Genomic DNA, 27,501 nt, shown 5'->3' on the forward strand with positions numbered 1-27,501 from the left:
TAGTAAAGTGTAGGAAATCTTCCTGGAATTTACACCTCAGAAAGGTTCTGAAGAAGAAAGAGATTTCAACACCTGGCCTGTAAGGACACATAGAGCTAACACAGGGCAGGATAATACACACAATAATTAACAGAACAGTTTGACTTAAAAATAACAGTGAAGATGAGCAGGATGAATCAAGTCTGGTAAGAGTCCGTCTGTCAAGGTCCTTAGTAGCCAGCACCCCTTCGTCTCCCAAATATTTGATGCAAGGTGAGTTACTTCCCTGAGCTACTGGAATTTTTTTTATTGCTTTGTACTTTATCCTATGACCACCTTTTTTTAATATCCTCAGAGTATGTAAGTGGATGTCAACATTCAAGAAAGTAAGCCCAAAGAGGCCAAGAATGAAGAGATTAAAACGCATAATCTATTCTTGAATAAATGTATTTAGGGAGGGACAATGTGTATCTGGGTAAAACTAAGAAAGGAAAACTCCCACCATAGACTGAGGCCCTCACACCCTTCTCAGTTTATGAAAGTGAAACGGTCGTTGTGTGCCTTTCTTAGTTCCAATGAAGCCATACAATACTATGTATCTTTTTGGCTGCCTGTTGCCTATTCTTTTGTCTGCTCTCACGAATTATTTTCATCAGTCTATGGATTTTCATGTTCCACGTACAAGTGTCTGACTGTTAACAACCTTTAATAAAAAGATAAAATATGTTTTCTTTTTAAGATGAAGGTTATAACACATTCTCGTCACTTTGTCTTTTATCTGATAGACGAGGGAATGAGTAACTGAATGTTTCAGAGCCAAGGTATCAGAGGGAGACAAATGACATTTGAGAAGCAGTGTGGATGGAGAGCTGGCCCAGAATGAAGAAGGCATGAACTTAGGTCCTGTCTCTCACTTTGATGCTGCCTGGGTGATGTTTGACAAACCACTTACCCTTTCAGTGCTCTCGTCAGTTTCCTGGGAACCTTACTTTCACAGAAGATACTAACCAGCACCACTCAAGAGAGTCAATTTATCCCAATGGAATTAGAAGTTTCATCTCTACCATCAAAAAAAATTGTGTAACAAAGATTGTATCATAGGGAAGACACCAGTATAACAAACTAATTAAACTGAAATTGAGGTCATTGTGTTTCCTGAAACTAAAAATTCCAATAGAAATAAGAGAAGTGGTTTTCTCAATTTAGTTCATTTCAAGAAAAATAAATTTCTGAAATACTTTCAGAAACAAAGAATCATGATTTAAGCAGTGAGAGGACAAAATAATTTTTTAAAAGACAAAATCAATCAGATTAAACCAAAAGACAGAGAGAACAAAACATAACTCTTAATACGTGAAACCACTGGCCAGGACTGCCTTAAAAGAAGTAGGAATAAAGTTTTCTTCCTTAATGCCTTGTTGCACAGGGAACTCAACCTAAAGGAAATCGGGAGCATTAAGTAACACTATAACCTACTGTGATTAAGACAAGAAACATGAGAACAAGCTATGCAGATATTACTCCAGCAGCAAACTAGAAATTCACTGTAAAACTTTCAGTTACGTCAGAGAGCAATGAGTTTCTCTTTTATTTTTTGGGTTTTTTTTCCCCTTAGAAATGAATGAAAAGACGGTATGTACTTTAGGCAAGTTTGGCAGGGGAAGTCAGACAAGTTCATTACATCTACACTAGGGTCACGACCAATAAACTCATGGATTCTTGGGGTAACTGAGTACTTACCATATAATTCATTTTGTATGCATTTAACATGTATTCTATAGTTCTCTTTTTGAGAAGTTCAGAAAGAGCAATGGCTGTTGGGACTCATTTTAGTGAACAATGGGATGCAGTATATTTTCATATATGGAGTATAGGTGCTCTGTAACATTAGTCGACAATCATTATAATAAGTCTACCTTTAATCTCTTTCAATAGAACAACAAATCAATATAATGGGAAATCATCAGTTCACAAGAACAATAAAATGCAGGAAAGCTTCCTGGAGTTTTCATCTCAGAAAGCATCTGAAGAAAGAGGGGGATTGCCACAAAAATATGGAAATGATAATGTGCCCTGACAGTAAGGTAATGGGTTTGTCTTTTGTATGGTTCCGTTTTCCTCAGAAATGAGTGGAAAAGACTGTGTATAATTTAGACAAGGTGGGCAGGGGAACTCGGGCTTCATTTCAGAACATGGAGACTACAGTCGCTACAAATGAACACGTGGACACTTGCGGTAACTGAATATTTACCATATAATTGACCTTGTTTCTATTTAACATTTATTCTATGGTTTTCTTTTTCAAAAGTTCAGGAAGAGCAGTGGTTGTTGGGTCTGATTTAGTAAACGATGGGATGGATTACATATTCATATATGTACTAGTAGGTGCTCCGTAACATTACCTGATAATCTTTATAATAAGTCTACATTTAGTCTCTTTCAACAGAACAACCAATCAATATAATGGGAAATAATTAGTCACCAAGACTAGTAAAGTGAAGGGAAGTTTCTTGGCGTTTCCATCTCAGAAAGTTTCTGAAGGGAGGGAGAGATTTCCCCACAAAAGTGGAAAAGAAAATGTGCCTTGAAGGGGTACATGGAGCTAATACAGGGCAGGATAATATACAGACTAACTGACAGAACAGTTTGGCTCGAAATGAAAGTGAAAACGAGTTGGATGAATGAAGGCGCCTTAGAGCCTGACTGTCAGGGTCCTTAGTAGCCAGCACTGCTTCAGCTCCCAAACATTTGCTAGCATATGAGTTACTTTCCTCAGCTATTGGAAACTGACTTTCAGTTTGGACTTTATATGGCCACCTCGTTTTAACATCTTCAGACTGTGTAACTGGGTGCCAACATGCAGGAAAGTAAGCCAAAAGGTGAGCAGAATCAACAGAACAAATGCGTAATGTATTCCAGAATAAATGAATTTAGGGAGGGGAAATGTCTGTCTGGGTAATCGTAAGCACCAAAAACTCCTAGGGTAGGCTGAGGCCCTCATAACCACCCTCACAATTTGTGAAAGCAAGGAAGTCTTTGCTTTCTCTTCCTGATTCCAATGAAGCCATATGCTACTCTCTATAATTCTGACTTCCTGTAGCCTTCTGTCACGATTTATTTTCATCAGCCTTTGGAATCTCTTCTCCCGAGGTAAAAGTGTCGGAATATTAGCAGCCTTGAATAAGCAGACCCCTTATTTGTGTTTTTGTTTTTTGTTTTTTTGGTTTTTTTTTTTTTAGATGAAGGTTGTACCACAATTTCTTCAGTTTGTAATGCATCTGATAGACAAAGGGAATCAAAAACCGAAGGTTTCTGAGCCAGGGAATCCGAGAGAGACCAATGAAGTTTGAAAGTCAGTGAGGATGGATAACTCACCCAGAATGAAGAAGAGCTGACCTTGAGTCCCACTTCTGAGTATATATTGCCTGTGAGACTTTAGAAATCATTTACCCTTTCAGAAGTCTAGTCAGTTCTCTGAGAATCTTAGTGTTAGAGAAGGTACTAAGCAGCAATGCTCAAGGGACTTAATTTTCCCAATAGAATTACAAGTCAAGTCTCTATCATCAAAAACAATTGTGCAACATGGACTTGTATCATAGGGAAGACATCTGTATAACAAACTCCTTAAAGTGAAATTGAGCTCATCGTGTTTTCCGAAAGGAACCAGCAGAAAAAAAAAAAAGTGATTAAAAAGAGAACTGTATTTCTAAATGCCACTCATTACAGGAGAGGTGAATTTCTGAACCCGGTTGAGAGACAAAGAAGCATCAGTTGGGGAATGAGAGGAAAAAATAAATTTTGAAAAAAGCCCAATCAATCTCATTATCTCCAAAGACAGAGAGAATAAAACAATTCTTTGTTTGTGAAACCACTGGCCAGGCCTGTCTCAAAAGAAGTAGGAAGAAATCCTCTTCCTTGATGCCACGTTGCAAAGGGAAGTCAAAGTGAGATCTGTAGCATTACATAACTCTATAAGCTATTCTTCTGAAGCCAAGAAATAGCAGAGTAAGGTACACACATAATACTCTAGCAGTTAATTGGACATTCACAGTAGTACTTTCATTGACCTCAGAGGCTGACAGAGCATGATTACATGGAGAAAAATGCTCAAAAATGAAAAGATTTACTGAACGTTGAAAGATGAGGAAGACATAACTGTATATACCACAGGGCAAACAAATCTACTGAAAGAAAGTCAGTATAAATACTTAAACGTGGATATGAGGCGATCATCTCAATTGAGGGAGCTTCAAATAACAATATGAAAAAAATTTGTGGGTAGAATAATTATATTCCATCATGAATAATTTCATGGCATCTATTACTGGGAAGCTCCAACTAGATGTGTCATTTCACCTTTGGGAAAAGTTAAATCAAATGCTTTTATTTTGGGAATGATAGCTATAAATTATCCAAAATGAGAGAGAAAATAATTCATACTTCTACTTTATATGTGAATGTAAACCTATTTCAGCTTAATGGTTTTAGTACTTGAAACACTAAAAAGAAATGAAGTATGGAAACAAAGTTAATTAGACAGGAGAAGGCTAATTTATGACAAAGGCCTAAACCACAGTGACTTTATTCTTATTCGAATTTTGAAAGGCAGTTGTTGAGAATGGGAACACCAATTAGTACAACATTCCCTAATCACCTTTCTCATAAGGTCTTGGGAAAAGCGGGTTGGAGGACAACTATACCTACATCTCGATGGGTCAGTCAAGACAGCCACTGCTTGTGAATTCCCCTGTAAAATCAGAAATTTGACTCAAGCCTCTACACACAGACTCTTAATCAACTGACTTCAGGAGTTAATGAGTCTTCCTCAAATCAAATGTTGCTTGCTTTCTGATGATGAACCTTACTGAGCTTACTTAGACTGGTCCTTAAACAACAGAGTTCATTGCTATATTCATGTTCAAAACCTTTCCAGTTTGTCAAGACCTAAGGTAGCTTGTTCTGGATTGGCCTTTGGCAACCAAGGATCAGTTCCACATTCTGAAGTGGCATTGGAATAGCAATACAGTGGAGCGTCTTGCCAAGATTGTTTATAATCTAATTATTTTCAAACAGCCTCCATTTGACTTTGAAGCCTAGTAAAAAAGTGGAATCTTTGTGTGGCATTCCTCTGAAACTTTTTAACTGTTGTGCACAAGTGCCTTTGACACATCCTCTTCCTGACTGTCATGAAGCCTTAAATTTGACAGTCTCTGCTAAAACTCTATGTGAACCAATAAACCCCTCTCATTCTTATGTTTCATTCTGCTCTTAATTGCCATTTTTTCGTGCTACACATAAGCAATAGAAGTACTCATAAGTGTTCATGATCCACACGCATATTAACTCCTGCTGGAGATATCCTCTTGCTGAAACATATCAAGAAAAATATCTTCCTGGGACTACTTTAAGGAAGACACTGAGCTTTCTTCCTGTCTCACCAGATCAAGAGTGAATCTGTGCTAGCTACTGTTCTGTGTGCTACTGTTTCTCAGTCTTATAATCCACTAGGTAACTTCATATTTGGGAAAAGGTCAGTGGATTTTATTGAAAGTATGGGGAAGGTAAGTATGAATGAACCGAAGAGAGAGAAAAATACTCATTCATATAGGGATTTTAAGTGTGTATATATCACTATATAAACATAATAGCTTGATATTTTGAAAGACTGAAAAAATGAAGAAGCAATCGACAGACAGGAGAAGAGTAATTTATCAGCCAGCCCTAAGCTTCGCCCTATCCGTGCTTGCGCAACGTTACACTTGTCAGAGGAGAAGATCAAAATGCCTACTCTAAAACCGCCTTCCAGCTTGTAGGATGCATGAGAGAAGGAGAAGACAACGGTGAATTTCGTCATCGCGTGACTACCATTTTTTTGCTCACTAAGACGAATAAAGATTGGAAGGTAACGAACTGAGCAAATAATCTACCTGTGGAAAATTCAGAACGCTAACTCTGCATGCTTCTTTATTACCTTTTTTACCTTTCAAGGGTTTTACAGGGATCTGTGGGTCAGCTTGCTTCTGGGCGACTGATTTTTGTCCCCGAATCGCATCTTCAAACTCAGTCTCTGGGCCACGTCCAGCTCCAACTGCTTCATCTTCTAGGGTAGAAATCTTTCTTATCTTAGGTGTGCGTCCACACAGAATTCTGGTCACTGACACTGACTGCCAAGGATGATTCTGACCACACTTGGAATCCTTGGACTTTCCGGAACTCTCAGTTTTTAAGGAAGCACTGGAAGAATCCCAATCAGATGGACCTGAAAAGTAAATAGTGGACTTAAATTGCGCATTGGTTTCATCCTCGTGGCATATTTATTCGCCACAGGTTGACATTCCAATTGCCACCTAACTGTGTGGCTTAATTTGTTCATTTATCCTTCCTCTGTTTTGTCTCTTAGATAAGCTAAGGGGAATAAGGAGAAAAACGGTTTTTCCTTCTACAATTTGTCCTATCCTCTTTTCCTTAAATTACCACCTTTTAGACTCTCACCATAGCTATCTCAATGAGTAGTCACTAAGCGGGGGAAAGGGTTCTGTTTGATGATAACCTGGCAAAGACAAGATGTCCATTTGACTTTTCAAAGAACGTACAATGAGGAAACAGCCTGTGAACCTGTGAATTTTAACCCTTGACTAATTTAGAGAGAACTCCGAGGTGAGGTGATTCCATCTACTAATGTCAGCTGGTACATTTCTCTGCAACTTAGGGCTGCCTAGAGCTCTTAGAGGTGAAATGATTTACTCGGGGTCATTCAGCCAGTATTTGACAGAGATGACAGTTGAAAGCATGACATTTTGGCCTTGAGGACAGCCCCCAATCCTTCGTGCTAAAATGTTTTCCCACAGAATATGCTAACCATTAGCATCCCCTTACTGACGATTTCTGTTTTACACAAGTACTCGCTTTGTTTTTAAAGCATAGTGATATTTATCTTTTTTGCATATGTGAAGTTCTATCTTCTGACTAGAAGTTAGGTTGCTTTTTCGGAATGATATAACTTCTTGAAGATTTACCGTTTACCTATCTATGTACACTACAATTTTAACATGTCCATAGACTTCAAATATTTCCTTTTAACATTTGACAAAACTATGTTTACTCAGGTTTGCTGTTTTTCCTATACAAGTGGTGTCTTCTGGACCTATGGAAAACTCTACCACCTTCATACAAGAAAGGTAGTTTATATACCTGTGGGTGGCTGTCTCCGCTTGATTCCAACTACGGAGACTACACAAGTCACATCCAGCACCATGTGAGAAGGAAAGAATCGGAAGGAATGGTAGACACACTGTACTATGCACCGTTTCTAACTTTAGGAAGAAACTAGAGTGTATTCACAGGTTTGACATTTCTGGTGTTTAATCACGAATCAGAAGAAGAATTTCAACTATTGGAAAACCATATTGTAACCAATGCCATGTTCACTTAATGGCACTACATTAAAGGGTTTTAAAATTGCAGCTCCGTCTAGATTCTCCAAAGAGTTTCTGGGCACTTATATCAACAGCTCTCCTTCCCTGGATTCAGGTTGACCTTCACCATATCTGAAACACCATTCTGCCCCAAGACACATGAGATACTGAGGAAGAAATCCTCATGAATGCAATATGCGCCCTAAATCCTGACGGATATTTGGTGCACTCTCCTAAGATTCATCATAATGCTTCCTGTCACATCTGTCATCAACAAGCCAATCGCACAGGAAGTGAAGTCGTTCAGTTTCCTCACCTCAAAAGCACTTTCAATAACCTGTTCAAGAAAATCTTTCCACTTCCCTGAATCAGCAACAGTTCCCAAAGGCGGAAGAAGCTTCTGCAGAGACACACCAGCAAAGTTTACGCCAGTCCGCACAGGAACAAAGGGCCCCATCGAAGGCAACTTGAAGAATGAACACCAAGTCTCTCTGCCGTTAGGTAAAGGAAACAGGGAGAATCCAGAATGCCAGGACTTACAATAACACCATTTTTAGGAAAGCCATTTAGCTTTCACGTCACATATGTGAAAATGTAAACTGACTTGGACACAATAAGCACGTTGCAGTTAGGGCTGTATTTAGCAACACCGGGAACGACGAATTTAAAGATATTCATGCTATGATGGACCAAATTAAGACGTTTTTCTCCCTCCTGGAGACATATCCTAACCAAAAATACACCAGTTTTGAGTTAGCAGTCACAACGTGGTCTTTGCCAGAATCCGTCTTAGATGTTTTGAGGAAAAGCCTGACGTGTTAGAGATCCATCATCTCTCCCTTTATTTTGTCTTCTATTCCACCAACTAAGGAAAGTTCATCAGCCAAATCCTTTGTTAATATACTAATGGCGAATTCCATACCAATGCACCAACCCCAAGAACAATCACCTTCTTCCCTAATAACGAGTCTTCCTCTAGGACAGTCTGAATCAACTGACAGTAGGTGCAATGCCAGGGAATATCAGGTGGGATATCAAGGGGCTTGTTCAGGCTCAGAACATTCTGAGGTGGATATGAGACTGCTGCTCCCAACGGAAAAAAGTTTTCAAATAGGTACTTCCACAATAGCTCCACACACATTATATTGCCTCCCATTTACTCTACATGCATCAGTAAATAGAGTTATGAAAACTAATTTCAATAAAATGTTTTTATTCACCCAACTTGTCTGAAAATTTCATGAACTATCACCTTCCCGTACACAGAGAGTACAGCCAGATTGCCTAACATGACTCCAGAATTAGTACTCTTTTTTCATCTTTCAGGCTCTGAGCAAGAAAACACTTCAGTTACTATTGATCACTGGAACAGCTGTTATGTTTTAGGAGAGAGCGAGAACCTATGCTGCTAGAAAAGAGCAATGCTTATCCTTATGTCTATCTTGTGTGCGGGCATCATTCAAAGTTTGACAGTAAGGTAATGGGTTTGTCTTTTGTATGGTTCCGTTTTCCTCAGAAATGAGTGGAAAAGACTGTATATAATTTAGACAAGGTGGGCAGGGGAACTCGGGCTTCATTTCAGAACATGGAGACTACAGTCGCTACAAATGAACACGTGGACACTTGCGGTAACTGAATATTTACCATATAATTGACCTTGTTTCTATTTAACATTTATTCTATGGTTTTCTTTTTCAAAAGTTCAGGAAGAGCAGTGGTTGTTGGGTCTGATTTAGTAAACGATGGGATGGATTACATATTCATATATGTAGTAGTAGGTGCTCCGTAACATTACCTGATAATCTTTATAATAAGTCTACATTTAGTCTCTTTCAACAGAACAACCAATCAATATAATGGGAAATAATTAGTCACCAAGACTAGTAAAATGAAGGGAAGTTTCTTGGCGTTTCCATCTCAGAAAGTTTCTGAAGGGAGGGAGAGATTTCCCCACAAAAGTGGAAAAGAAAATGTGCCTTGAAGGGGTACATGGAGCTAATACAGGGCAGGATAATATACAGACTAACTGATAGAACAGTTTGGCTCGAAATGAAAGTGAAAACGAGCTGGATGAATGAAGGCGCCTTAGAGCCTGACTGTCAGGGTCCTTAGTAGCCAGCACTGCTTCAGCTCCCAAACATTTGCTAGCATATGAGTTACTTTCCTCAGCTATTGGAAACTGACTTTCAGTTTGGACTTTATATGGCCACCTCGTTTTAACATCTTCAGACTATGTAACTGGGTGCCAACATGCAGGAAAGTAAGCCAAAAGGTGCGCAGAATCAACAGAACAAATGCGTAATGTATTCCAGAATAAATGAATTTAGGGAGGGGAAATGTCTGTCTGGGTAATCGTAAGCACCAAAAACTCCTAGGGTAGGCTGAGGCCCTCATAACCACCCTCACAATTTGTGAAAGCAAGGAAGTCTTTGCTTTCTCTTCCTGATTCCAATGAAGCCATATGCTACTCTCTATAATTCTGACTTCCTGTAGCCTTCTGTCACGATTTATTTTCATCAGCCTTTGGAATCTCTTCTCCCGAGGTAAAAGTGTCGGAATATTAGCAGCCTTGAATAAGCAGACCCCTTATTTGTGTTTTTGTTGTTGGTTTTTTTGTTTTTTTTTTTTTTTAGATGAAGGTTGTACCACAATTTCTTCAGTTTGTAATGCATCTGATAGACAAAGGGAATCAAAAACCGAAGGTTTCTGAGCCAGGGAATCCGAGAGAGACCAATGAAGTTTGAAAGTCAGTGAGGATGGATAACTCACCCAGAATGAAGAAGAGCTGACCTTGAGTCCCACTTCTGAGTATATATTGCCTGTGAGACTTTAGAAATCATTTACCCTTTCAGAAGTCTAGTCAGTTCTCTGAGAATCTTAGTGTTAGAGAAGGTACTAAGCAGCAATGCTCAAGGGACTTAATTTTCCCAATAGAATTACAAGTCAAGTCTCTATCATCAAAAAGAATTGTGCAACATGGACTTGTATCATAGGGAAGACATCTGTATAACAAACTCCTTAAAGTGAAATTGAGCTCATCGTGTTTTCCGAAAGGAACCAGCAGAAAAAAAAAAGTGATTAACAAGAGAACTGTATTTCTAAATGCCACTCATTACAGGAGAGGTGAATTTCTGAACCCGGTTGAGAGACAAAGAAGCATCAGTTGGGGAATGAGAGGAAAAAATAAATTTTGAAAAAAGCCCAATCAATCTCATTATCTCCAAAGACAGAGAGAATAAAACAATTCTTTGTTTGTGAAACCACTGGCCAGGCCTGTCTCAAAAGAAGTAGGAAGAAATCCTCTTCCTTGATGCCACGTTGCAAAGGGAAGTCAAAGTGAGATCTGTAGCATTACATAACTCTATAAGCTATTCTTCTGAAGCCAAGAAATAGCAGAGTAAGGTACACACATAATACTCTAGCAGTTAATTGGACATTCACAGTAGTACTTTCATTGACCTCAGAGGCTGACAGAGCATGATTACATGGAGAAAAATGCTCAAAAATGAAAAGATTTACTGAACGTTGAAAGATGAGGAAGACATAACTGTATATACCACAGGGCAAACAAATCTACTGAAAGAAAGTCAGTATAAATACTTAAACGTGGATATGAGGCGATCATCTCAATTGAGGGAGCTTCAAATAACAATATGAAAAAAAATTGTGGGTAGAATAATTATATTCCATCATGAATAATTTCATGGAATCTATTACTGGGAAGCTCGACCTAGATGTGTCATTTCACCTTTGGGAAAAGTTAAATCAAATGCTTTTATTTTGGGAATGATAGCTATAAATTATCCAAAATGAGAGAGAAAATAATTCATACTTCTACTTTATATGTGAATGTAAACCTATTTCAGCTTAATGGTTTTAGTACTTGAAACACTAAAAAGAAATGAAGTATGGAAACAAAGTTAATTAGACAGGAGAAGGCTAATTTATGACAAAGGCCTAAACCACAGTGACTTTATTCTTGTTCGAATTTTGAAAGGCAGTTGTTGAGAATGGGAACACCAATTAGTACAACATTCCCTAATCACCTTTCTCATAAGGTCTTGGGAAAAGCGGGTTGGAGGACAACTATACCTACATCTCGATGGGTCAGTCAGGACAGCCACTGCTTGTGAATTCCCCTGTAAAACCAGAAGTTTGACTCAAGCCTCTACACACAGACTCTTAATCAACTGACTTCAGGAGTTAATGAGTCTTCCTCAAATCAAATGTTGCTTGCTTTCTGATGATGAACCTTACTGAGCTTACTTAGACTGGTCCTGAAACAACAGAGTTCATTGCTATATTCATGTTCAAAACCTTTCCAGTTTGTCAAGACCTAAGGTAGCTTGTTCTGGATTGGCCTTTGGCAACCAAGGATCAGTTCCACATTCTGAAGTGGCATTGGAATAGCAATACAGTGGAGCGTCTTGCCAAGATTGTTTGTAATCTAATTATTTTCAAACAGCCTCCATTTGACTTTGAAGCCTAGTAAAAAAGTGGAATCTTTGTGTGGCATTCCTCTGAAACTTTTTAACTGTTGTGCACAAGTGCCTTTGACACATCCTCTTCCTGACTGTCATGAAGCCTTAAATTTGACAGTCTCTGCTAAAACTCTATGTGAACCAATAAACCCCTCTCATTCTTATGTTTCATTCTGCTCTTAATTGCCATTTTTTCATGCTACACATAAGCAATAGAAGTACTCATAAGTGTTCATGATCCACACGCATATTAACTCCTACAGGAGATATCCTCTTGCTGAAACATATCAAGAAAAATATCTTCCTGGGACTACTTTAAGGAAGACACTGAGCTTTCTTCCTGTCTCACCAGATCAAGAGTGAATCTGTGCTAGCTACTGTTCTGTGTGCTACTGTTTCTCAGTCTTATAATCCACTAGGTAACTTCATATTTGGGAAAAGGTCAGTGGATTTTATTGAAAGTATGGGGAAGGTAAGTATGAATGAACCGAAGAGAGAGAAAAATACTCATTCATATAGGGATTTTAAGTGTGTATATATCACTATATAAACATAATAGCTTGATATTTTGAAAGACTGAAAAAATGAAGAAGCAATCGACAGACAGGAGAAGAGTAATTTATCAGCCAGCCCTAAGCTTCGCCCTATCCGTGCTTGCGCAACGTTACACTTGTCAGAGGAGAAGATCAAAATGCCTACTCTAAAACCGCCTTCCAGCTTGTAGGATGCATGAGAGAAGGAGAAGACAACGGTGAATTTCGTCATCGCGTGACTACCATTTTTTTGCTCACTAAGACGAATAAAGATTGGAAGGTAACGAACTGAGCAAATAATCTACCTGTGGAAAATTCAGAACGCTAACTCTGCATGCTTCTTTATTACCTTTTTTACCTTTCAAGGGTTTTACAGGGATCTGTGGGTCAGCTTGCTTCTGGGCGACTGATTTTTGTCCCCGAATCGCATCTTCAAACTCAGTCTCTGGGCCACGTCCAGCTCCAACTGCTTCATCTTCTAGGGTAGAAATCTTTCTTATCTTAGGTGTGCGTCCACACAGAATTCTGGTCACTGACACTGACTGCCAAGGATGATTCTGACCACACTTGGAATCCTTGGACTTTCCGGAACTCTCAGTTTTTAAGGAAGCACTGGAAGAATCCCAATCAGATGGACCTGAAAAGTAAATAGTGGACTTAAATTGCGCATTGGTTTCATCCTCGTGGCATATTTATTCGCCACAGGTTGACATTCCAATTGCCACCTAACTGTGTGGCTTAATTTGTTCATTTATCCTTCCTCTGTTTTGTCTCTTAGATAAGCTAAGGGGAATAAGGAGAAAAACGGTTTTTCCTTCTACAATTTGTCCTATCCTCTTTTCCTTAAATTACCACCTTTTAGACTCTCACCATAGCTATCTCAATGAGTAGTCACTAAGCGGGGGAAAGGGTTCTGTTTGATGATAACCTGGCAAAGACAAGATGTCCATTTGACTTTTCAAAGAACGTACAATGAGGAAACAGCCTGTGAACCTGTGAATTTTAACCCTTGACTAATTTAGAGAGAACTCCGAGGTGAGGTGATTCCATCTACTAATGTCAGCTGGTACATTTCTCTGCAACTTAGGGCTGCCTAGAGCTCTTAGAGGTGAAATGATTTACTCGGGGTCATTCAGCCAGTATTTGACAGAGATGACAGTTGAAAGCATGACATTTTGGCCTTGAGGACAGCCCCCAATCCTTCGTGCTAAAATGTTTTCCCACAGAATATGCTAACCATTAGCATCCCCTTACTGACGATTTCTGTTTTACACAAGTACTCGCTTTGTTTTTAAAGCATAGTGATATTTATCTTTTTTGCATATGTGAAGTTCTATCTTCTGACTAGAAGTTAGGTTGCTTTTTCGGAATGATATAACTTCTTGAAGATTTACCGTTTACCTATCTATGTACACTACAATTTTAACATGTCCATAGACTTCAAATATTTCCTTTTAACATTTGACAAAACTATGTTTACTCAGGTTTGCTGTTTTTCCTATACAAGTGGTGTCTTCTGGACCTATGGAAAACTCTACCACCTTCATACAAGAAAGGTAGTTTATATACCTGTGGGTGGCTGTCTCCGCTTGATTCCAACTACGGAGACTACACAAGTCACATCCAGCACCATGTGAGAAGGAAAGAATCGGAAGGAATGGTAGACACACTGTACTATGCACCGTTTCTAACTTTAGGAAGAAACTAGAGTGTATTCACAGGTTTGACATTTCTGGTGTTTAATCACGAATCAGAAGAAGAATTTCAACTATTGGAAAACCATATTGTAACCAATGCCATGTTCACTTAATGGCACTACATTAAAGGGTTTTAAAATTGCAGCTCCGTCTAGATTCTCCAAAGAGTTTCTGGGCACTTATATCAACAGCTCTCCTTCCCTGGATTCAGGTTGACCTTCACCATATCTGAAACACCATTCTGCCCCAAGACACATGAGATACTGAGGAAGAAATCCTCATGAATGCAATATGCGCCCTAAATCCTGACGGATATTTGGTGCACTCTCCTAAGATTCATCATAATGCTTCCTGTCACATCTGTCATCAACAAGCCAATCGCACAGGAAGTGAAGTCGTTCAGTTTCCTCACCTCAAAAGCACTTTCAATAACCTGTTCAAGAAAATCTTTCCACTTCCCTGAATCAGCAACAGTTCCCAAAGGCGGAAGAAGCTTCTGCAGAGACACACCAGCAAAGTTTACGCCAGTCCGCACAGGAACAAAGGGCCCCATCGAAGGCAACTTGAAGAATGAACACCAAGTCTCTCTGCCGTTAGGTAAAGGAAACAGGGAGAATCCAGAATGCCAGGACTTACAATAACACCATTTTTAGGAAAGCCATTTAGCTTTCACGTCACATATGTGAAAATGTAAACTGACTTGGACACAATAAGCACGTTGCAGTTAGGGCTGTATTTAGCAACACCGGGAACGACGAATTTAAAGATATTCATGCTATGATGGACCAAATTAAGACGTTTTTCTCCCTCCTGGAGACATATCCTAACCAAAAATACACCAGTTTTGAGTTAGCAGTCACAACGTGGTCTTTGCCAGAATCCGTCTTAGATGTTTTGAGGAAAAGCCTGACGTGTTAGAGATCCATCATCTCTCCCTTTATTTTGTCTTCTATTCCACCAACTAAGGAAAGTTCATCAGCCAAATCCTTTGTTAATATACTAATGGCGAATTCCATACCAATGCACCAACCCCAAGAACAATCACCTTCTTCCCTAATAACGAGTCTTCCTCTAGGACAGTCTGAATCAACTGACAGTAGGTGCAATGCCAGGGAATATCAGGTGGGATATCAAGGGGCTTGTTCAGGCTCAGAACATTCTGAGGTGGATATGAGACTGCTGCTCCCAACGGAAAAAAGTTTTCAAATAGGTACTTCCACAATAGCTCCACACACATTATATTGCCTCCCATTTACTCTATATGCATCAGTAAATAGAGTTATGAAAACTAATTTCAATAAAATGTTTTTATTCACCCAACTTGTCTGAAAATTTCATGAACTATCACCTTCCCATACACAGAGAGTACAGCCAGATTGCCTAACATGACTCCAGAATTAGTACTCTTTTTTCATCTTTCAGGCTCTGAGCAAGAAAACACTTCAGTTACTATTGATCACTGGAACAGCTGTTATGTTTTAGGAGAGAGCGAGAACCTATGCTGCTAGAAAAGAGCAATGCTTATCCTTATGTCTATCTTGTGTGCGGGCATCATTCAAAGTTTGACAGTAAGGTAATGGGTTTGTCTTTTGTATGGTTCCGTTTTCCTCAGAAATGAGTGGAAAAGACTGTATATAATTTAGACAAGGTGGGCAGGGGAACTCGGGCTTCATTTCAGAACATGGAGACTACAGTCGCTACAAATGAACACGTGGACACTTGCGGTAACTGAATATTTACCATATAATTGACCTTGTTTCTATTTAACATTTATTCTATGGTTTTCTTTTTCAAAAGTTCAGGAAGAGCAGTGGTTGTTGGGTCTGATTTAGTAAACGATGGGATGGATTACATATTCATATATGTAGTAGTAGGTGCTCCGTAACATTACCTGATAATCTTTATAATAAGTCTACATTTAGTCTCTTTCAACAGAACAACCAATCAATATAATGAGAAATAATTAGTCACCAAGACTAGTAAAATGAAGGGAAGTTTCTTGGCGTTTCCATCTCAGAAAGTTTCTGAAGGCAGGGAGAGATTTCCCCACAAAAGTGGAAAAGAAAATGTGCCTTGAAGGGGTACATGGAGCTAATACAGGGCAGGATAATATACAGACTAACTGATAGAACAGTTTGGCTCGAAATGAAAGTGAAAACGAGCTGGATGAATGAAGGCGCCTTAGAGTCTGACTGTCAGGGTCCTTAGTAGCCAGCACTGCTTCAGCTCCCAAACATTTGCTAGCATATGAGTTACTTTCCTCAGCTATTGGAAACTGACTTTCAGTTTGGACTTTATATGGCCACCTCGTTTTAACATTTTCAGACTATGTAACTGGGTGCCAACATGCAGGAAAGTAAGCCAAAAGGTGCGCAGAATCAACAGAACAAATGCGTAATGTATTCCAGAATAAATGAATTTAGGGAGGGGAAATGTCTGTCTGGGTAATCGTAAGCAACAAAAACTCCTAGGGTAGGCTGAGGCCCTCATAACCACCCTCACAATTTGTGAAAGCAATGAAGCCATATGCTACTCTCTATAATTCTGACTTCCTGTAGCCTTCTGTCACGATTTATTTTCATCAGCCTTTGGAATCTCTTCTCCCGAGGTAAAAGTGTCGGAATATTAGCAGCCTTGAATAAGCAGACCCCTTATTTGTGTTTTTGTTGTTGGTTTTTTTGTTTTTTTTTTTTTAGATGAAGGTTGTACCACAATTTCTTCAGTTTGTAATGCATCTGATAGACAAAGGGAATCAAAAACCGAAGGTTTCTGAGCCAGGGAATCCGAGAGAGACCAATGAAGTTTGAAAGTCAGTGAGGATGGATAACTCACCCAGAATGAAGAAGAGCTGACCTTGAGTCCCACTTCTGAGTATATATTGCCTGTGAGACTTTAGAAATCATTTACCCTTTCAGAAGTCTAGTCAGTTCTCTGAGAATCTTAGTGTTAGAGAAGGTACTAAGCAGCAATGCTCAAGGGACTTAATTTTCCCAATAGAATTACAAGTCAAGTCTCTATCATCAAAAAGAATTGTGCAACATGGACTTGTATCATAGGGAAGACATCTGTATAACAAACTCCTTAAAGTGAAATTGAGCTCATCGTGTTTTCCGAAAGGAACCAGCAGAAAAAAAAAAGTGATTAACAAGAGAACTGTATTTCTAAATGCCACTCATTACATGAGAGGTGAATTTCTGAACCCGGTTGAGAGACAAAGAAGCATCAGTTGGGGAATGAGAGGAAAAAATAAATTTTGAAAAAAGCCCAATCAATCTCATTATCTCTAAAGACAGAGAGAATAAAACAATTCTTTGTTTGTGAAACCACTGGCCAGGCCTGTCTCAAAAGAAGTAGGAAGAAACCCTCTTCCTTGATGCCACGTTGCATAGGGAAGTCAAAGTGAGATCTGTAGCATTACATAACTCTATAAGCTATTCTTCTGAAGCCAAGAAATAGCAGAGTAAGGTACACACATAATACTCTAGCAGTTAATTGGACATTCACAGTAGTACTTTCATTGACCTCAGAGGCTGACAGAGCATGATTACATGGAGAAAAATGCTCAAAAATGAAAAGATTTACTGAACGTTGAAAGATGAGGAAGACATAACTGTATATACCACAGGTCAAACAAATCTACTGAAAGAAAGTCAGTATAAATACTTAAACGTGGATATGAGGCGATCATCTCAATTGAGGGAGCTTCAAATAACAATATGAAAAAAAATTGTGGGTAGAATAATTATATTCCATCATGAATAATTTCATGGAATCTATTACTGAGAAGCTCGACCTAGATGTGTCATTTCACCTTTGGGAAAAGTTAAATCAAATGCTTTTATTTTGGGAATGATAGCTATAAATTATCCAAAATGAGAGAGAAAATAATTCATACTTCTACTTTATATGTGAATGTAAACCTATTTCAGCTTAATGGTTTTAGTACTTGAAACACTAAAAAGAAATGAAGTATGGAAACAAAGTTAATTAGACAGGAGAAGGCTAATTTATGACAAAGGCCTAAACCACAGTGACTTTATTCTTGTTCGAATTTTGAAAGGCAGTTGTTGAGAATGGGAACACCAATTAGTACAACATTCCCTAATCACCTTTCTCATAAGGTCTTGGGAAAAGCGGGTTGGAGGACAACTATACCTACATCTCGATGGGTCAGTCAAGACAGCCACTGCTTGTGAATTCCCCTGTAAAACCAGAAGTTTGACTCAAGCCTCTACACACAGACTCTTAATCAACTGACTTCAGGAGTTAATGAGTCTTCCTCAAATCAAATGTTGCTTGCTTTCTGATGATGAACCTTACTGAGCTTACTTAGACTGGTCCTTAAACAACAGAGTTCATTGCTATATTCATGTTCAAAACCTTTCCAGTTTGTCAAGACCTAAGGTAGCTTGTTCTGGATTGGCCTTTGGCAACCAAGGATCAGTTCCACATTCTGAAGTGGCATTGGAATAGCAATACAGTGGAGCGTCTTGCCAAGATTGTTTGTAATCTAATTATTTTCAAACAGCCTCCATTTGACTTTGAAGCCTAGTAAAAAAGTGGAATCTTTGTGTGGCATTCCTCTGAAACTTTTTAACTGTTGTGCACAAGTGCCTTTGACACATCCTCTTCCTGACTGTCATGAAGCCTTAAATTTGACAGTCTCTGCTAAAACTCTATGTGAACCAATAAACCCCTCTCATTCTTATGTTTCATTCTGCTCTTAATTGCCATTTTTTCGTGCTACACATAAGCAATAGAAGTACTCATAAGTGTTCATGATCCACACGCATATTAACTCCTGCTGGAGATATCCTCTTGCTGAAACATATCAAGAAAAATATCTTCCTGGGACTACTTTAAGGAAGACACTGAGCTTGCTTCCTGTCTCACCAGATCAAGAGTGAATCTGTGCTAGCTACTGTTCTGTGTGCTACTGTTTCTCAGTCTTATAATCCACTAGGTAACTTCATATTTGGGAAAAGGTCAGTGGATTTTATTGAAAGTATGGGGAAGGTAAGTATGAATGAACCGAAGAGAGAGAAAAATACTCATTCATATAGGGATTTTAAGTGTGTATATATCACTATATAAACATAATAGCTTGATATTTTGAAAGACTGAAAAAATGAAGAAGCAATCGACAGACAGGAGAAGAGTAATTTATCAGCCAGCCCTAAGCTTCGCCCTATCCGTGCTTGCGCAACGTTACACTTGTCAGAGGAGAAGATCAAAATGCCTACTCTAAAACCGCCTTCCAGCTTGTAGGATGCATGAGAGAAGGAGAAGACAACGGTGAATTTCGTCATCGCGTGACTACCATTTTTTTGCTCACTAAGACGAATAAAGATTGGAAGGTAACGAACTGAGCAAATAATCTACCTGTGGAAAATTCAGAACGCTAACTCTGCATGCTTCTTTATTACCTTTTTTACCTTTCAAGGGTTTTACAGGGATCTGTGGGTCAGCTTGCTTCTGGGCGACTGATTTTTGTCCCCGAATCGCATCTTCAAACTCAGTCTCTGGGCCACGTCCAGCTCCAACTGCTTCATCTTCTAGGGTAGAAATCTTTCTTATCTTAGGTGTGCGTCCACACAGAATTCTGGTCACTGACACTGACTGCCAAGGATGATTCTGACCACACTTGGAATACTTGGACTTTCCGGAACTCTCAGTTTTTAAGGAAGCACTGGAAGAATCCCAATCAGATGGACCTGAAAAGTAAATAGTGGACTTAAATTGCGCATTGGTTTCATCCTCGTGGCATATTTATTCGCCACAGGTTGACATCCCAATTGCCACCTAACTGTGTGGCTTAATTTGTTCATTTATCCTTCCTCTGTTTTGTCTCTTAGATAAGCTAAGGGGAATAAGGAGAAAAACGGTTTTTCCTTCTACAATTTGTCCTATCCTCTTTTCCTTAAATTACCACCTTTTAGACTCTCACCATAGCTATCTCAATGAGTAGTCACTAAGCGGGGGAAAGGGTTCTGTTTGATGATAACCTGGCAAAGACAAGATGTCCATTTGACTTTTCAAAGAACGTACAATGAGGAAACAGCCTGTGAACCTGTGAATTTTAACCCTTGACTAATTTAGAGAGAACTCCGAGGTGAGGTGATTCCATCTACTAATGTCAGCTGGTACATTTCTCTGCAACTTAGGGCTGCCTAGAGCTCTTAGAGGTGAAATGATTTACTCGGGGTCATTCAGCCAGTATTTGACAGAGATGACAGTTGAAAGCATGACATTTTGGCCTTGAGGACAGCCCCCAATCCTTCGTGCTAAAATGTTTTCCCACAGAATATGCTAACCATTAGCATCCCCTTACTGACGATTTCTGTTTTACACAAGTACTCGCTTTGTTTTTAAAGCATAGTGATATTTATCTTTTTTGCATATGTGAAGTTCTATCTTCTGACTAGAAGTTAGGTTGCTTTTTTGGAATGATATAACTTCTTGAAGATTTACCGTTTACCTATCTATGTACACTACAATTTTAACATGTCCATAGACTTCAAATATTTCCTTTTAACATTTGACAAAACTATGTTTACTCAGGTTTGCTGTTTTTCCTATACAAGTGGTGTCTTCTGGACCTATGGAAAACTCTACCACCTTCATACAAGAAAGGTAGTTTATATACCTGTGGGTGGCTGTCTCCGCTTGATTCCAACTACGGAGACTACACAAGTCACATCCAGCACCATGTGAGAAGGAAAGAATCGGAAGGAATGGTAGACACACTGTACTATGCACCGTTTCTAACTTTAGGAAGAAACTAGAGTGTATTCACAGGTTTGACATTTCTGGTGTTTAATCACGAATCAGAAGAAGAATTTCAACTATTGGAAAACCATATTGTAACCAATGCCATGTTCACTTAATGGCACTACATTAAAGGGTTTTAAAATTGCAGCTCCGTCTAGATTCTCCAAAGAGTTTCTGGGCACTTATATCAACAGCTCTCCTTCCCTGGATTCAGGTTGACCTTCACCATATCTGAAACACCATTCTGCCCCAAGACACATGAGATACTGAGGAAGAAATCCTCATGAATGCAATATGCGCCCTAAATCCTGACGGATATTTGGTGCACTCTCCTAAGATTCATCATAATGCTTCCTGTCACATCTGTCATCAACAAGCCAATCGCACAGGAAGTGAAGTCGTTCAGTTTCCTCACCTCAAAAGCACTTTCAATAACCTGTTCAAGAAAATCTTTCCACTTCCCTGAATCAGCAACAGTTCCCAAAGGCGGAAGAAGCTTCTGCAGAGACACACCAGCAAAGTTTACGCCAGTCCGCACAGGAACAAAGGGCCCCATCGAAGGCAACTTGAAGAATGAACACCAAGTCTCTCTGCCGTTAGGTAAAGGAAACAGGGAGAATCCAGAATGCCAGGACTTACAATAACACCATTTTTAGGAAAGCCATTTAGCTTTCACGTCACATATGTGAAAATGTAAACTGACTTGGACACAATAAGCACGTTGCAGTTAGGGCTGTATTTAGCAACACCGGGAACGACGAATTTAAAGATATTCATGCTATGATGGACCAAATTAAGACGTTTTTCTCCCTCCTGGAGACATATCCTAACCAAAAATACACCAGTTTTGAGTTAGCAGTCACAACGTGGTCTTTGCCAGAATCCGTCTTAGATGTTTTGAGGAAAAGCCTGACGTGTTAGAGATCCATCATCTCTCCCTTTATTTTGTCTTCTATTCCACCAACTAAGGAAAGTTCATCAGCCAAATCCTTTGTTAATATACTAATGGCGAATTCCATACCAATGCACCAACCCCAAGAACAATCACCTTCTTCCCTAATAACGAGTCTTCCTCTAGGACAGTCTGAATCAACTGACAGTAGGTGCAATGCCAGGGAATATCAGGTGGGATATCAAGGGGCTTGTTCAGGCTCAGAACATTCTGAGGTGGATATGAGACTGCTGCTCCCAACGGAAAAAAGTTTTCAAATAGGTACTTCCACAATAGCTCCACACACATTATATTGCCTCCCATTTACTCTATATGCATCAGTAAATAGAGTTATGAAAACTAATTTCAATAAAATGTTTTTATTCACCCAACTTGTCTGAAAATTTCATGAACTATCACCTTCCCGTACACAGAGAGTACAGCCAGATTGCCTAACATGACTCCAGAATTAGTACTCTTTTTTCATCTTTCAGGCTCTGAGCAAGAAAACACTTCAGTTACTATTGATCACTGGAACAGCTGTTATGTTTTAGGAGAGAGCGAGAACCTATGCTGCTAGAAAAGAGCAATGCTTATCCTTATGTCTATCTTGTGTGCGGGCATCATTCAAAGTTTGACAGTAAGGTAATGGGTTTGTCTTTTGTATGGTTCCGTTTTCCTCAGAAATGAGTGGAAAAGACTGTATATAATTTAGACAAGGTGGGCAGGGGAACTCGGGCTTCATTTCAGAACATGGAGACTACAGTCGCTACAAATGAACACGTGGACACTTGCGGTAACTGAATATTTACCATATAATTGACCTTGTTTCTATTTAACATTTATTCTATGGTTTTCTTTTTCAAAAGTTCAGGAAGAGCAGTGGTTGTTGGGTCTGATTTAGTAAACGATGGGATGGATTACATATTCATATATGTAGTAGTAGGTGCTCCGTAACATTACCTGATAATCTTTATAATAAGTCTACATTTAGTCTCTTTCAACAGAACAACCAATCAATATAATGGGAAATAATTAGTCACCAAGACTAGTAAAATGAAGGGAAGTTTCTTGGCGTTTCCATCTCAGAAAGTTTCTGAAGGGAGGGAGAGATTTCCCCACAAAAGTGGAAAAGAAAATGTGCCTTGAAGGGGTACATGGAGCTAATACAGGGCAGGATAATATACAGACTAACTGATAGAACAGTTTGGCTCGAAATGAAAGTGAAAACGAGCTGGATGAATGAAGGCGCCTTAGAGCCTGACTGTCAGGGTCCTTAGTAGCCAGCACTGCTTCAGCTCCCAAACATTTGCTAGCATATGAGTTACTTTCCTCAGCTATTGGAAACTGACTTTCAGTTTGGACTTTATATGGCCACCTCGTTTTAACATCTTCAGACTATGTAACTGGGTGCCAACATGCAGGAAAGTAAGCCAAAAGGTGCGCAGAATCAACAGAACAAATGCGTAATGTATTCCAGAATAAATGAATTTAGGGAGGGGAAATGTCTGTCTGGGTAATCGTAAGCACCAAAAACTCCTAGGGTAGGCTGAGGCCCTCATAACCACCCTCACAATTTGTGAAAGCAAGGAAGTCTTTGCTTTCTCTTCCTGATTCCAATGAAGCCATATGCTACTCTCTATAATTCTGACTTCCTGTAGCCTTCTGTCACGATTTATTTTCATCAGCCTTTGGAATCTCTTCTCCCGAGGTAAAAGTGTCGGAATATTAGCAGCCTTGAATAAGCAGACCCCTTATTTGTGTTTTTGTTTTTTGTTTTTTTGGTTTTTTTTTTTTTAGATGAAGGTTGTACCACAATTTCTTCAGTCTGTAATGCATCTGATAGACAAAGGGAATCAAAAACCGAAGGTTTCTGAGCCAGGGAATCCGAGAGAGACCAATGAAGTTTGAAAGTCAGTGAGGATGGATAACTCACCCAGAATGAAGAAGAGCTGACCTTGAGTCCCACTTCTGAGTATATATTGCCTGTGAGACTTTAGAAATCATTTACCCTTTCAGAAGTCTAGTCAGTTCTCTGAGAATCTTAGTGTTAGAGAAGGTACTAAGCAGCAATGCTCAAGGGACTTAATTTTCCCAATAGAATTACAAGTCAAGTCTCTATCATCAAAAAGAATTGTGCAACATGGACTTGTATCATAGGGAAGACATCTGTATAACAAACTCCTTAAAGTGAAATTGAGCTCATCGTGTTTTCCGAAAGGAACCAGCAGAAAAAAAAAAGTGATTAACAAGAGAACTGTATTTCTAAATGCCACTCATTAACAGGAGAGGTGAATTTCTGAACCTGGTTGAGAGACAAAGAAGCATCAGTTGGGGAATGAGAGGAAAAAATAAATTTTGAAAAAAGCCCAATCAATCTCATTATCTCCAAAGACAGAGAGAATAAAACAATTCTTTGTTTGTGAAACCACTGGCCAGGCCTGTCTCAAAAGAAGTAGGAAGAAATCCTCTTCCTTGATGCCACGTTGCATAGGGAAGTCAAAGTGAGATCTGTAGCATTACATAACTCTATAAGCTATTCTTCTGAAGCCAAGAAATAGCAGAGTAAGGTACACACATAATACTCTAGCAGTTAATTGGACATTCACAGTAGTACTTTCATTGACCTCAGAGGCTGACAGAGCATGATTACATGGAGAAAAATGCTCAAAAATGAAAAGATTTACTGAACGTTGAAAGATGAGGAAGACATAACTGTATATACCACAGGTCAAACAAATCTACTGAAAGAAAGTCAGTATAAATACTTAAACGTGGATATGAGGCGATCATCTCAATTGAGGGAGCTTCAAATAACAATATGAAAAAAAATTGTGGGTAGAATAATTATATTCCATCATGAATAATTTCATGGAATCTATTACTGAGAAGCTCGACCTAGATGTGTCATTTCACCTTTGGGAAAAGTTAAATCAAATGCTTTTATTTTGGGAATGATAGCTATAAATTATCCAAAATGAGAGAGAAAATAATTCATACTTCTACTTTATATGTGAATGTAAACCTATTTCAGCTTAATGGTTTTAGTACTTGAAACACTAAAAAGAAATGAAGTATGGAAACAAAGTTAATTAGACAGGAGAAGGCTAATTTATGACAAAGGCCTAAACCACAGTGACTTTATTCTTGTTCGAATTTTGAAAGGCAGTTGTTGAGAATGGGAACACCAATTAGTACAACATTCCCTAATCACCTTTCTCATAAGGTCTTGGGAAAAGCGGGTTGGAGGACAACTATACCTACATCTCGATGGGTCAGTCAGGACAGCCACTGCTTGTGAATTCCCCTGTAAAACCAGAAGTTTGACTCAAGCCTCTACACACAGACTCTTAATCAACTGACTTCAGGAGTTAATGAGTCTTCCTCAAATCAAATGTTGCTTGCTTTCTGATGATGAACCTTACTGAGCTTACTTAGACTGGTCCTTAAACAACAGAGTTCATTGCTATATTCATGTTCAAAACCTTTCCAGTTTGTCAAGACCTAAGGTAGCTTGTTCTGGATTGGCCTTTGGCAACCAAGGATCAGTTCCACATTCTGAAGTGGCATTGGAATAGCAATACAGTGGAGCGTCTTGCCAAGATTGTTTGTAATCTAATTATTTTCAAACAGCCTCCATTTGACTTTGAAGCCTAGTAAAAAAGTGGAATCTTTGTGTGGCATTCCTCTGAAACTTTTTAACTGTTGTGCACAAGTGCCTTTGACACATCCTCTTCCTGACTGTCATGAAGCCTTAAATTTGACAGTCTCTGCTAAAACTCTATGTGAACCAATAAACCCCTCTCATTCTTATGTTTCATTCTGCTCTTAATTGCCATTTTTTCGTGCTACACATAAGCAATAGAAGTACTCATAAGTGTTCATGATCCACACGCATATTAACTCCTGCTGGAGATATCCTCTTGCTGAAACATATCAAGAAAAATATCTTCCTGGGACTACTTTAAGGAAGACACTGAGCTTGCTTCCTGTCTCACCAGATCAAGAGTGAATCTGTGCTAGCTACTGTTCTGTGTGCTACTGTTTCTCAGTCTTATAATCCACTAGGTAACTTCATATTTGGGAAAAGGTCAGTGGATTTTATTGAAAGTATGGGGAAGGTAAGTATGAATGAACCGAAGAGAGAGAAAAATACTCATTCATATAGGGATTTTAAGTGTGTATATATCACTATATAAACATAATAGCTTGATATTTTGAAAGACTGAAAAAATGAAGAAGCAATCGACAGACAGGAGAAGAGTAATTTATCAGCCAGCCCTAAGCTTCGCCCTATCCGTGCTTGCGCAACGTTACACTTGTCAGAGGAGAAGATCAAAATGCCTACTCTAAAACCGCCTTCCAGCTTGTAGGATGCATGAGAGAAGGAGAAGACAACGGTGAATTTCGTCATCGCGTGACTACCATTTTTTTGCTCACTAAGACGAATAAAGATTGGAAGGTAACGAACTGAGCAAATAATCTACCTGTGGAAAATTCAGAACGCTAACTCTGCATGCTTCTTTATTACCTTTTTTACCTTTCAAGGGTTTTACAGGGATCTGTGGGTCAGCTTGCTTCTGGGCGACTGATTTTTGTCCCCGAATCGCATCTTCAAACTCAGTCTCTGGGCCACGTCCAGCTCCAACTGCTTCATCTTCTAGGGTAGAAATCTTTCTTATCTTAGGTGTGCGTCCACACAGAATTCTGGTCACTGACACTGACTGCCAAGGATGATTCTGACCACACTTGGAATCCTTGGACTTTCCGGAACTCTCAGTTTTTAAGGAAGCACTGGAAGAATCCCAATCAGATGGACCTGAAAAGTAAATAGTGGACTTAAATTGCGCATTGGTTTCATCCTCGTGGCATATTTATTCGCCACAGGATGACATCCCAATTGCCACCTAACTGTGTGGCTTAATTTGTTCATTTATCCTTCCTCTGTTTTGTCTCTTAGATAAGCTAAGGGGAATAAGGAGAAAAACGGTTTTCCTTCTTCAATTTGTCCTATCCTCTTTTCCTTAAATTACCACCTTTTAGACTCTCACCATAGCTATCTCAATGAGTAGTCACAAAGCGGGGGAAAGGGTTCTGTTTGATGATAACCTGGCAAAGACAAGATGTCCATTTGACTTTTCAAAGAACGTACAATGAGGAAACAGCCTGTGAACCTGTGAATTTTAACCCTTGACTAATTTAGAGAGAACTCCGAGGTGAGGTGATTCCATCTACTAATGTCAGCTGGTACATTTCTCTGCAACTTAGGGCTGCCTAGAGCTCTTAGAGGTGAAATGATTTACTCGGGGTCATTCAGCCAGTATTTGACAGAGATGACAGTTGAAAGCATGACATTTTGGCCTTGAGGACAGCCCCCAATCCTTCGTGCTAAAATGTTTTCCCACAGAATATGCTAACCATTAGCATCCCCTTACTGACGATTTCTGTTTTACACAAGTACTCGCTTTGTTTTTAAAGCATAGTGATATTTATCTTTTTTGCATATGTGAAGTTCTATCTTCTGACTAGAAGTTAGGTTGCTTTTTTGGAATGATATAACTTCTTGAAGATTTACCGTTTACCTATCTATGTACACTACAATTTTAACATGTCCATAGACTTCAAATATTTCCTTTTAACATTTGACAAAACTATGTTTACTCAGGTTTGCTGTTTTTCCTATACAAGTGGTGT

General features: G+C 39.1%; 2 protein-coding genes and 2 long non-coding RNA genes across 4 annotated transcripts in view; 2 read left to right on the plus strand and 2 right to left on the minus strand.

Annotated features, from left to right (window-relative positions):
• LOC140512549 (uncharacterized) overlaps positions 1 to 6,049 on the minus strand; it is a 327,182-nt gene extending 321,133 nt beyond the window's left edge. The window contains exon 1 of the mRNA XM_072621713.1: positions 5,960 to 6,049. The gene's annotated coding sequence lies outside the window, so the exon portion shown is untranslated. The remainder of the gene's footprint in view (positions 1 to 5,959) is intronic.
• The window catches only part of LOC140512548 (uncharacterized), a 125,233-nt gene that overhangs the window by 41,227 nt on the left and 56,505 nt on the right, over positions 1 to 27,501 (minus strand). The window contains 4 exon segments of the mRNA XM_072621699.1: positions 5,951 to 6,238; positions 12,758 to 13,045; positions 19,532 to 19,819; positions 26,348 to 26,626. Coding sequence (XP_072477800.1) covers positions 5,951 to 6,238; positions 12,758 to 13,045; positions 19,532 to 19,819; positions 26,348 to 26,626 — 1,143 coding nt within the window.
• On the plus strand, positions 76 to 8,549 carry LOC140512553 (uncharacterized). Its single transcript, XR_011969809.1, has 4 exons — positions 76 to 252; positions 765 to 2,063; positions 3,219 to 6,636; positions 7,086 to 8,549. It is a non-coding gene; the product is annotated as an uncharacterized lncRNA (long non-coding RNA).
• Positions 13,043 to 15,420, plus strand: LOC140512554 (uncharacterized). The gene is made up of 2 exons (XR_011969810.1): positions 13,043 to 13,443; positions 13,893 to 15,420. It is a non-coding gene; the product is annotated as an uncharacterized lncRNA (long non-coding RNA).

Source organism: Notamacropus eugenii, chromosome 6 (assembly GCF_028372415.1).
Source record: "Notamacropus eugenii isolate mMacEug1 chromosome 6, mMacEug1.pri_v2, whole genome shotgun sequence".
NCBI lineage: Eukaryota > Metazoa > Chordata > Mammalia > Diprotodontia > Macropodidae > Notamacropus > Notamacropus eugenii.